This window comes from Aythya ferina (assembly GCF_964211825.1).
Source record: "Aythya ferina genome assembly, chromosome: 4".
Lineage (NCBI taxonomy): Eukaryota > Metazoa > Chordata > Aves > Anseriformes > Anatidae > Aythya > Aythya ferina.
In genome coordinates this window covers 62,048,444-62,061,144 of record NC_140300.1, presented here as the reverse complement: position 1 = coordinate 62,061,144, position 12,701 = coordinate 62,048,444, and the positions used below count along the sequence as shown (strand labels likewise).

Genomic DNA, 12,701 nt, shown 5'->3' with positions numbered 1-12,701 from the left:
ATCTCCAGGGAATGGATGGAAACTTTCAAGCTGGTCAGACAGAGATATTTCTTGAATTGACCCGCTCCTCATTATTAAGCAGGGCACATGTGATTTTGGAGGAAAAGCTGGACATGAACAACCTGCGTACCTCCTTGGTTGTTAACTAGTAGCCAGACCCCTGTCTTCTGGGCATACCATTCAGATACAATTCTTGTGGTGCTCTACATCCAAGTATTATTTTTTTCCATCTTCATTTTCTCTTCCCTTCCAACCAGATATACAAAGTTTCACTCTATCCATGCTGTTATATTTTTTCATATCCTTAAAATTATTGCTGGAGTTGCTGCAAGATCTACAAGTGATTATAATTAGCTCTGTACTATTTCTTCTCACACTTGTGCATGACTAATCAACAAAGACGCCACAACTCAAAACATGAGGGAACTTATGTGATGCAAAGACATAAGAAAGGCTTCTTCCTCTCCATGCTGACACCTAGTTGTCACATTTGTCGTCACTGGAATGCTGTAAAATGTCGCATGCCACAGATATCACCGGACAAAGTAGTCCAGCTTCTGAAAATAGGTTTCATTTTTCTAAATCCAGGGAACTTGACCACTGCTAACTTCAGTCCTGCTGTGCATTGTTAAAAGGTCACCAAAAACAAGAGCTCTAAAACAGACCCCCCCAGTATCTTTTTTTGTTTTGTTATTTTCAGCTAGTCAACCGAAGAGTTTAGAGTACTCCCTCTTATTTGAGATTGAGTGGCAAGGCATTTTCAGTGGTGATTTAATGGCTGCCTAGAAAATCCTCCCTCTTCTGTCAACCTGCCAGACTCTCCATTCGCTGACCCTGAGAACACAGTACAAAGCCAGGCTATTCACCACAGCACTTTCCCCAGTGTGGGATGGAGTAAGGTGCGTCTGGAAGAAGAATAGGCAGTTAGGCAACTAGGGAGTGCTGCTGCAGGCATGAGTGGTTTATCTCCTGTTTCATCTCTTGTGCTAAGGGAAGACAAGAATGGACATAATAAATCTGCATAAATACATGAAAGAAACAAACAGCTGGCAGGAATCTGGGCTGATCTGGGAAGACAACTCTGTTGTTACCTAGCTGCTCTGTCACAATGAAAAAAATCACATTAGCAAAAGCAGTCATGGCAAAGACAGTAGTCATCTTTTTAAGACGAAGAACCATCTAACTAATCAACAAAATTGTTTTTTTTTTTCTTATTTTATTCTACATTTTTTAAACATGTGCCATAAATATTTTTGTAGGAAGGTGTCCTTAGGAAGCTGTCTAGACTACCCTGTATAGGAAGAAAGAGGAATCCTTCTAAGATACTGCAGGCCAAAAAAATTGTGGGTAGAGATTCCTACAAAAACTTTTGCTAGCATTTTAACCAGGATGCCTATTCCTTCCTACCTATGTGGCATCCTCTTTTTCTGCCAGCATCAAGGTTCTTAATCTACCTCTGTTTTGCTCACGCGTTTTGATACTGTTCTTCAAATCAAGAGCCTCTCTTCCCGGTCTCTACCAATGCCACAATTACTTCCATCCCTTATCTATATACATTACTTGATCTCTTTGATGACTTGCGCAATGTTTATGTACCATTTGATCTTCTCGGATTGTATCATAGCAACAGACAACAATTTATGGTGAATACTGTGTGAACCCTCTCCAGCAGAACACATCTATGCGTCCTGCTGGTTTCTTGGGTAATGCTGTATTCTTTGGAACAATAAAGCTAAGTCAACAAGTTATCTTAATTTTACACTAAAATTAAAGCAGTTGAACATGATTTATTTTAAGTCCACTGGTTTTATTGAATACCAGGAAGCAGCAAGAACGCGCTACCACCATTGCAGCCCACGGCATTTCATCTATGACATTCCCGCAATACTGCTTGCAAATCTGAACAGTCGGAACAAAAACCTATATGACAACCACACACAATAAAATCTCAATGTGCTTACCACATTCGTTTGTCTAAACACATTTGTAAAAGAAAGTTCAAAAATCTTCAGATATGGATTCAGAAGTTTCTCTGAGTCTACATAACCTTTAGGAAAAATGTGTTTGTACAAAGACCCCCAGAGTACTCCAGGAAAACATAACTATTCTTTCCTGTCCCTAATTATTTTGATAAAAACGACACCACCCCCCATATGCAGCCCTCTCACAAAGACTGGTATTTATAAGACAAGCTACCTTCCACGTTGCTTTCCACAGATGTAAGGATAATACAAGCATCAAGACCTCTTGAACCCTTATACAAATTGCTGTTATGAATACAGCACAACTAACCCGAAATGCTAACAGAACTGTATAAGCATGAAAAGTGGCAGTTTAATATATAAATAAAACCAAAGGGAACTTAATATTGCTGGAGCAGGGCGAGTTGATTCTCACTTCTTAGTCACTTGGTGATGCCATGCTGTTCTACAACGGGAGGACTAAAATTGTCCTTAGAGCTCCCAACGATGATCCCATACTTTTCAGAGGATACTAATCTTACAGGTTCAAGAGTTGTATGTATCTTCTCCCATATGCTTAATAGTCACCTGAACCTAATCAGACTATTGAAATGGAAAACAATTCTGGGCACCTCTTTGGAAGAGTTCTTTCTCATCCCCATCATCCTTCTGCATATCCATTTCCCACCTTGTGCTACCTAACAGTCAACTTACAAGAGAAGTAGGTTTCAGTCAAATGTGCGGAAGAAGTTCTCAAAATATCAAGCAAAAAGAGAAAGCAACTATTATAGTGCAACAGCCCTGCATTCTGTTGAGTCACTTTGAATATTTCTGGTGTCATCAGACAATGCCATAACTTTTAGGTGAGCCTTGTTAAACTCCTCGGGTAGCTAAATTTCCCCAAAGGTAGCTTTGATCACCAAACAAACACGGTATTTTCTTTTGCTGCTGAAGGTGCTGTGTCAGAAAATAGCACTCAACACAGCTCCCATGGACATAACACATCTTTCCTATATACAATGGTGTAACACTGGAGTGACAATCTATATAGAGGACTGCACTGCAGCTGTACAAATTCCTCCACTTAAGTCCCAAGCTACTGTACTTTTCATAGCTGCTTACTGAGCTTTAGCCTGTCTCCCAGAATAGGCTGCATTCTCGTGGCAAGCAGAACAATTCAGGCATTTCTTACCAAAGCAGCCAGAAAGATATAATATTTAAGAAATGTTTAGCATCCACATTTATTTTGTGACCAAGCATTCCTGGAAGTCTTTAAACAGCCTGTCTTAGATCTGTATAGAGAAATGCCTAAAACTACAAAAGCATCCAGATCTTGCAGTTTTCTAACCTTTGTTGGTAAAATCCCTCATCTACTAAGTTGCATATTCCTGCTCCCTTGGCAACTAAAACACATTCTCCATGATCCTTGCGAGAGTCTCTGCTTACAGAAATAGTCCCAGGATCTCTCCTGCAGGCTCTAGGACAGATTTCAAGGCTTGGCTTCATAATCCCATGTTCTCCCTTTTTTGGAAGGGACCACTTATATCTGCCTCTTCTTATTCACTTCTCTTCTGCCTATCCTGGACAAGCGTGGTCTGGCAGGAAAAGCTGACTATTCTATTCAGGCTTTAACCTTTCCCTATCTGCCTTTGTCTGGTGAGATCATTAAACTCCAGTACTACAGAAACACTCTCATCCACCATATCTTGTTTTCCGCAGTGCTCCGCTCACCTGTCCGGTCTTCTGATCTTGAACTCCTCTGTAAGAATACACTACCTCTCACTCTTGATCATTGGTCATCCCTATTCAATCACTCATCACCAACTAACAGTTATCACGCATGCAGCACCAGACAAGGAAACTTTACAATGAAAAAGCAGCGATATGCAGCATCTGGTGCAGCATCTTTTCCAGGAACACCAGATCTACCCCCTTTCCTCTCCCAGTTAATAAATTAATGGTGACTTAATGGAGGAGACAGAAAGAGGAAAACAGTTTTCAGTCCTACTAGACTAACTTCTTTCACCTGTGTGGTCTTTAAAGCTTCTACCACCATTGTGCACACCGACTTTAAGTACTGCTTACAGGGTCTGTGATCAGATTGAAAACTTGGACAATCTGGGACATGAAAAAGTTGGCCTACTTTTTCTCTTTCAGCATCCTATCAGTAACATAAATATGATTTATCTGCAGTATAGGAAACAGAAAAAGGAAAATACAAGTTGCTCATTCGTTCCTGTTATGTCTCTTAAAGAAGTCCATATGGCTTTCCTCAGCCATATGGAATTGAATAGGTAACACACATTAAATATCTTGAGAAAGAAGACACATTTGCCTGCATCCACAGTTATGTTACCTCCCTCCGTTACCAGCTGCAAGACAGTAATTATGTTGTGGATCTTCTATAAAAAGAGACAATGGAAACAGCAGCAGCATAGAATGGACTCACCTCAGTTACAGAGCAGTGCCCAACTCATACAGGGTACCCCATATGGACACTGTACAGAGTACCAGTCACTGACCTCCAGCATTTATCACCTTGCTTTACAGCATGGTACTGCAGAAGGTGTAGTTGTGCAATGACCAAAAATGTGTCACAGTCACATAGTCCTGGCAATAACAACAGACAAGTGTCTATCAGTAACCTCAGGTTGTGTTCAGCTATCCTTCTGCTAAGGAAAGACTATCTTCATTAACACAAAAGAGTTTTATTGCACTTGTAAGTTGTGTCCCACCATGTTTGAATCCACTGAGGACAGAAGTAACAAAAATTTGTATAACAAATTTATGGCTGTACAGACATTTGTGTTAAAAACAAGTAAGTCAAAACAACCACCACCACCAGAATGTGAAATCAGATTTCTAAAATAAAGACCTTTCCCAGTTTATACATTATTGGTGCTTTGTTACTTCCAACTGAAGTAATGATTTTGCAACAACAGCCTGTTAGTGCATCCGGATTTCCTGATGTTTAGTTTTTACTTGCTTGAAAAGCTCAAAGATTTCTAATATATATTATCTATACTTTGAATGGAAATGTAGTGTTCTCAATGCATTTTCAAAGCTTCTGCAAGTATTTTAAATATATAAATATCCTAAACCCAGGCACAGATCCATGTTTGATCCATTTAAAGTTTTTCAACTTGCTTTCTCTTCAGTGTAAGGCTATCAATGAAATCCTTGATTTCTTTTGTTTTCCTCAGGGTTGATTATCACGCAAAGCAAAAACACGCTGTTGACTGTTTACAAATAGTTTGTTATATTTCCGTGCCCATTGCATAATACTTTGTAATACACAGTATCAGTGCAAAATAATACTTTAAATCACCATGATTTACAATTTCATTCTTTGAGAGGTAACCAACTGCTGTCTAAAGCAATATATCCATAGATGTACTTGACCTCAGATTCAGTCCTACCAAGGACAAATAATCTCTCTAACCTATGATGAGAGCAAGAAGGACAGTAACCAGAACTCTGGGGCTTAATCCCAACTTACCCCGCTCCCCCAACACAATGGGGAAAGGGACAGGAACGTGCAAATAGGGTCAGGGTGAAACTGCTTTTCTTGGTAACAGTAGAATCTTAGATCAGGAACTTCACAACATCCCATTCCCCTTCTTACTAAAATCTCATGCCATCAACATGCAGCAGGGGAAGGAAAAGTAAGAACTGCTCTAGTGTATTAACTCCCTTTTACGGAAGAAGCCTTTGAGTCTCAGACCATGTAAATAAATACCTGCCTTTTATAAAAGAGCAAGGACCAGAAACAGGTTCTCTGACACATTCTGGAAATAAACACATTGGTTCTGCCACCCTTATCAGATGTACCTGATCTGAGTCTCAGCAGGGTTCACTGTTCTAAGCAAGCAACAGCATGACTCAGGATGGCAGAGCCATCATGACCTTTACTGTTATTACTGTTATCAAGGGCATCAAAGAAACACAGTTGCTTGGAAACTCAGCCTCTGGCTTCACTTTTCTACCAGAATGAGGATCCAGCTCTTCCTTTTAATTGCTTATTGTTGTAGGGATCAGCCCTTGCAAGGTGTTTTGTATGACAACTTTTACACAGGAATAGAGGCTGGAAGAAGACCAAAGATGAACCATCTGAAAACACTGCTGTTAGTACTGCTAGCTAAGCCTGCACCCTCACAGTCTACAGTTGCAGAAACCTAAGAGCTGGAAAAACTTGCTCTGAATATGTCAGTGATCCTTCTTGCCACATAATGTAACACCTATCCTGAACACATGTAGTCATTCAAACAAATAAGCATAAGGAAACAAGATGAATTTTCTTCTCCACTCTATACAGGTAAAAATTTCTAGCACAGAAATGCAGTTCCGGGGCTAATGCTATGTGGGTTGCATCATCCCTCCCATTAAAAGACTTCACTCTGAAGTCCCAAAGCAACTCTTAGAAGAGACACAATTTCCAGGCAAGTAAGCAATTGCACATCTGATCACAAGGTCTTTCGGATACCCATTTTTCTACATTTTGAGAACAAACACCAACTGCATTCCAAACCTTCAGCTGGTTTAAATGAGACCCAGCAGGAATGCTGCACTTTTTGATAAACCACACTCCATTTGAAATCCCTCCAGGATGATCTGCCACTCTTGCAGAATGAAGAAAGGAGGCAAGGGCATTCCCAGCACAGCTCCAGAACTTCCAAACACATCAGAGGGAGGGAGAGACAGCTGTGCCCCACACAGCCACCACCAAGCAGCCGTCTGACCTCCCAGTTGCCCCCAGCAGGAGCAGGTTGCCCACAGGGCCTGGACAGCTGCCCCAGGTGCCTCTGCCCTTCAGCACCACGGCCAGCGCTGGAGGCCGGCACCTGGGGGCGAAAGCAGGCAGAGGCCAGGTCCTTCTGCCTGGCCCTTCAATGCAGAAAGCGTCGACGTGGAAGAGTCTGCTGGTAAGCCAGGCCTCCAACACCAAGAGAGTTAGCAACACTTCAGAGCCTCCTGTCTATTTCTGTAACAGCATCCCTAAGTTGTTTTCAGCCATTTACTTAGATGGGTTTTCAATTAGTTGCAGCTTAATGGTACTAAAGGATATATCAGAGGTTGACTTGGCTGAAAGAACTCTACAGTATTTATTACAGATCCCAGGCCTCCTGTAAATACGTACCAACAGGCATCTCCATTTAGTGACAAACATTGCCAAGATCCAGATGGAAAGAGTTTATAATTACCCCAAGTTAATAAATCAAAGTTACTGCATTAACTTATAGGCTTCTTTTGGTTTTAATGAGATTTTAGATTGTGCAATGAGGCCACTTTTCATACTGCCAAGTCTGGGAGATTATTTGCTAAAACCATAGTAAAGAAACTCACTAAATACCACTTCAGAAAGAGGTCATTCTTCAATGCAGTTGGCCATAAATTAACCAACACAATTACCAGGAAGTTCTAACAGTGTGCTGAGAACACTCTGCATGATGCTTACATCAACTTAGGCTTCTATTAAAATGCATGCCTCATTCTGAACAACTGTGCAGCTATGATGTCTTCATCACATAAGTACGTTCAAAGTCAGTTCTGAGCTAAATGAAAACCAGAAAGCAAAACTAGCCTTCAGCATTCCAAGTCACTTTTGCAACTGTATTTTTTTTTATTATTTGTTTAAATGTTGCACTGTAACCTCAGATTAGAAAATACTGACTGCTGAAAAGCAACCTCCAGCACAGTGCTTCCATCCTACTGCTCATTTCCTGGAGAGCTCTGTAACTCCCTCAGTTATTAGCTATTCTTGTGGTCAAAGCTCAGCAAGCAAGCAGCAACTTTGGGCGGCAGAGTTTTCCTGTACGCAGCTTACATTGCAGAGACGCCTTCATTAACCTCCCCAGCTACGCTCATAGGCACTCAGGCTTAACAGAGTTACATTCCTACCTACATCAGTTCTATTGATGTTTTACCCAGGTGTTTACTATCTTGGCCAGCATTTACCAAAGCAGAGAAATGCCTGTTTTCGGTAGACACTGGGTCTGGGGACACCTGCCTGGTGCCAATTCCTGTCCTGTGTGGCTGGCATCTCAGCCCTTTCCTACTCGGGATCAGCATGCCATTTGTCTGGGCATCAGCTCTTCCCAAGCCAGCTGTCAGGGGCTCTTCCCACCCACAAAGCAGATTGCTTTGCTGCTGGGATGACTGTCTAATGACAGGCACTCGTGTTTGGCAAGCTGTTGGAATCCCACAACCGAACTATAATAAGCACAGGGCATGACTCAACTTGAAATGCTCTCTACTTTTTAACTGGCATTGTGCCATAACCCATATGTGATCAAGAATTAAAAAAAAAAAAATTAAAAAGTGACCCACATCCTCTTTCAATTCCTTCCTTCACCAGCAGCACCTCACCCACACAGCAACCCAAGTGGCTTTGGGAACCATATGGTGCAGACAAACAGATGCTCCCTGCTGCTGGGACAGCAAGATAGAAACGTGCGCCAGGTCACCAGTGAATCATGATGCACTCTGGCTGAGAAGGGAAGAGGAGTGGGGCAAGCAGAGCAGGTTTATCTTCTTCGGGTTATCCTCCACGCACCAAGTTCAAAATTAACTAAATGTGAGACAACTTGCAATTCAGTCAATAGATGCTACCGTGAGCTCACCGCTAATGTTCAAGCCCACCCTAATGTGGGATCAGCATTTCTGCTTCATTGAGTGCAATCTCTATTATCAGCTGCCACTCTGAACACACCACATACATCAAACTTGCTCCTACAGCAACTTTAAGGCATTCTCTCATATTTAAATGCTGACTTCACCTACAAGGTCACAGAAGACTTAGTGAAAAGAAAGCAGTAGCTGTAGTTTCTCATTTGAGAAATCAAAACTAGTTGCTGCTTGTGCCAACAAGCATTCCTCTCGAAGAGGGGTAAAGGCATGTTCGGTCCAAACAACACCAAGCAGACAAAGTAGCTGGCAGCACACTGTGACAAGCACAAGGAGAGTAACACCTCACACCATCTAAGCATTTAGTTTCAGCTACATTCTCAGCCCTCTGGCTATCACTAGCACCTAAAAACTTTCTTAAACCTTTGCACAGGCACAAAACAGGGAAAGCTTTGAGTAATGAGAGTTCAGAAATTGTCATTAAAAATGTCATGGCTGTGAGCTGAAGAGGCAGAGTTAGCCCTTCCCTGAATGCCAGGGGGGAAAACAGCCACAAATGACATCCTCACCAGCTTTTGCTGAGACAACAAAGCACTGGAAGCATGACTGCATTTGAAACACTATCTCAGGCAATGAGCTAGCCCTGAATTCATGAAGTAAACACTTAACCCTCTGTATTCTCAGCTTTCACACTTTCACTCTTTGGATTTAGGTCATTCGCAAATAGTTGGCCCAAAATGATGGGTTTTAAAAAGTAAATAAATAAAAGAAAATTCAAAAGAACAGGTGGCAAGGCAGCCCTTAAAACAATTCATTCTGCTGCTTGATTTTCACAACCCAGATGTCTCTGGGTTCCGTATCCTAAAACTTTGCAGAAAGCAGTGACAAAACATTTGTGTCTGTATGTATGCATATATATATATGCATACTTTTTTTTTTAATTACAGCAACTATTAAAAATGAAGAAACTATTCCTTTTCTGAAGTGTCACATAGCTCATTAAAATTGGAGTTTGGAAGCAGTCCACTTCCAATCTCTTCCTCTGAAGGAATTCCATGCCTTAAACAGTATGCCATAAACTTTACTTCTCCTTCTAACCTCCTAACGAGACAGATAACTCTCAATAGCCTCATTTTAAGCAGATGGTAAAAGACAGATGCTAAAACATTAAGTGACATGTCTGAGCTCTAGAAAGTCCTGTGGTAAAGTCCAGTGACACACTTGATAGCTGCCCTGCCCTCTTCTTTCTTTTTTTTTTTTTAAACAGCATAAGGTTTCCAACAACTGTCTTCCCCTTCTTCACTGCTACAAAGGGGACAAAAAAAATAATCTCAGGTTGTGCACCTGCAAGCAATGGTATTCAATACCACCAAACATTTTTAGAACAAAAATGTCTCAGTGAACATCTTTGTCACAGCACAAGAGCAAACTAAGTTTGGGATACTTCTTGCACAGAAGCACTTTCCTCCAGGACAATGCTCCAAACCATCAGCTAGATCAGGATTTAATTCCATGATCTCACTTTGAACCCTGACTGCTTGCAATCACTGTTCCTAATACCATTTGGATCAGCAGATCTGAGGCTCAAACTTTGCAATTCTGCTCCTCCAAGGCAACAACTACAATGAAGTTAGACCAATCAAGTTTTCACAAAGCCAAGTGCCACGTTCTTCTGAAATGCTTCTGTTTCTGCCTTATTAACTATGTGAACTGTACAGACACGTAACTTTGATTTTAAAGTTATTCCTATTCACCTCTGGAAAAGTCTGTGAGCAGACTCCCTCCCACTTTCTCATGCATGTTCTCCGGGATAAATGGCCTTCCCAAAACAACTTCTGACCTCTTCATTTTTAACTCCTCATTGGTCTTCTGATTTTCAGGTGAGCAATTTACTCAAAAAAATACATACAACTCAAAAGCATCTGTTTAGACCAAATCCTTACCCACCTACTGCCTTAGAGGCTTGGAGTTTTCATCCAAACTGGTGGTGTTGATTTTTTGTTTGCCAATCTTTCCATAGTTTTATGAATCTGACTTCCCAGATGCTCCTGACTAACCAGGCAACTTTAACTTTCCCTTCTTGTTCAGGTGACATTAATTGCTTGTAAAATGCTATCATTACTACCATGCTTGTCAGTGTTGAATCCAAGATCATCACCATATAACAAGACAGGTTTTCTAGCGGAATTCCTTAATGTTTTAAGTAATTTCTCTGAAGTACCAGGGTTTTTATGCTGGTCAGCCACAAGACAACAGCACCACCCAGTGGCCCATTCTTCAGGCAGCGTTTTGAAGAACTATGGATTATGAGGTTTAAGATTTCTCAGAAATAAAAAGGTACCTGAACTCCCTCTGTTTCAGTTGTGCAGGTGATTTCTCAGACAAAGTGGAACTTGATTCTAAAAGTAGCAACCCCTAGCAGGACAGATCCCTAACAGGACAGATAACCACAAACAGTGGCCATTTCTGAAATCTTATGAATCCCTTGTTTTCAGACAGCATCAGGTTTGCTTGCCACAGTATATTATATGCCCTTGTATATTTTCCTGTGGTTTACACATTCAAAACATTATTTAATACAGTCATTCTAGGGAAAAGCTCTTATATCTAAGAACGGAATGGTTCCTCAGTGAACTTAATAAAACAAGAGACATTCCCTTTAGTTATCTGAGCCAAAGGACGATGAGAAGAGAAGCGTGGCCGAAAAAAGGGGGCGGGAGGAAAGAGTGTCAAGCTGAGGCAGGGGAGGTTTAGGCTGGACATCAGAAGGAGGTTCTCCACTGAGAGGGTGATCACACACTGGAACAGGCTCCCCAGTGAAGTAGTCACTGCACCAAGCCTGTCTGAATTTAGGAAGCAATTGGACTGTGCACTTAGTCACGTGGTCTAAACTTTTGGGTAGACCTGTGTGGTGCTAGGAGTTGGACTTGATGATCCTTATGGGTCCCTTCCAACTCTATTCTATGATTCTATGAGAGAATAGAGAGGAGAGGAGAAAGGAGGGAAAAAATACCATAAATGCCAGTTCCGTGAAAAAGAGGAATAAACACTGTACACCCTTGTTATGAAAAGAACTGGCATGATCTCATCTCAAAAGGGATTTAGGTGCTTAACTGACTCTGCAGTCAATTTAAAAACTCAGAATTCCTGAGTCTGTGAAGGTAAGTTCAGATTTAATAATAAAATGCTCTTTTACCTAGAAAAGACTATTTTAAAAGTCAACTGTAATTAAATGCTGACAGGTCTTTGAACTTAAGCCTTTTGTAACAGTAGCACGGACACAGTGTCCCATTGTTAAGACTACGTTTCAAACCCTGAAGGGACCAGAGGTCCTTCTGTGGCGTTACTCAGGCATGGCACAACCCGAAATTCTTATGCTACTTTCCTTCAGAGTCACAGGGCTACAGAGATTCTTCCCTCGGGACTTTTTCCCCACCAGGCTGCAACCCAGGGCACACTTGCTCAGCCCACAGGCACTGTCCCAAACATACCGGAGGATGTCTGTTTACCTTAACACTAGAGAACCAGTCTGTTTTTCCTCTCTTCCCGTCACATAACCACAAGATGGATGTGTCCCGCCAAAAAAATTAAGTTGTGTGTACAGCTGAAGCATATAATGGTTACAGGTTGGTCAGAAACCAATGACCACAACCATAGCTGTGGACTTCCTTTACCTCAGATGCATTTCTGCTCTTTCCACGTATAACTGGAGTAAGTCACCTTGAAGCTTTACAGCAGCATACACTGGAGGATTGCAAGAGTCTCAGACATTGCCAGCCATACCAGGAGCTGTACAGGTGCCTAGGACAAATAAAAGAGATTATTTATCTTGTGCTCAGAGGCCCAGGGCCAAACCGCAGCAAAACAGGACTGAGTTGCCAGGTGAAAGAGTCAGCAGCCCAGATGATCCAGGCCTCAGCTTAATACTCTTCTCAATTAGCTGTGCAGGCCTTGGAAGGTGAATTCCCACCAGGACACCGGACCAGCTTAACACAGTGCAACAAGCAGCTTTTTTCTCTCTGTGGCCAAGGCAAGCAACTGTGGGACTTAAGGAAGGCAGTCAGACTGTTACTGTATCACAAGCACTGGGCTTCTCCCACCTTTCTTTGCCTATAC

At 41.7% G+C, this 12,701-nt stretch overlaps 1 protein-coding gene across 2 annotated transcripts in view; it reads right to left on the bottom strand.

The window, feature by feature from the left end:
- Positions 1–12,386, bottom strand: part of SLC4A4 (solute carrier family 4 member 4) — a 224,422-nt gene extending 212,036 nt beyond the window's left edge. Inside the window, exon 1 of one of the 2 annotated variants that reach the window (XM_084519333.1) lies at positions 12,260–12,386. In XM_084519333.1, coding sequence (XP_084375459.1) covers positions 12,260–12,270 — 11 coding nt within the window. In that variant the 5' untranslated portion in view covers positions 12,271–12,386. The remainder of the gene's footprint in view (positions 1–12,259) is intronic. The other variant, XM_084519335.1, reaches the window with a different exon arrangement.
- Positions 12,387–12,701: the final 315 nt, after the last annotated feature.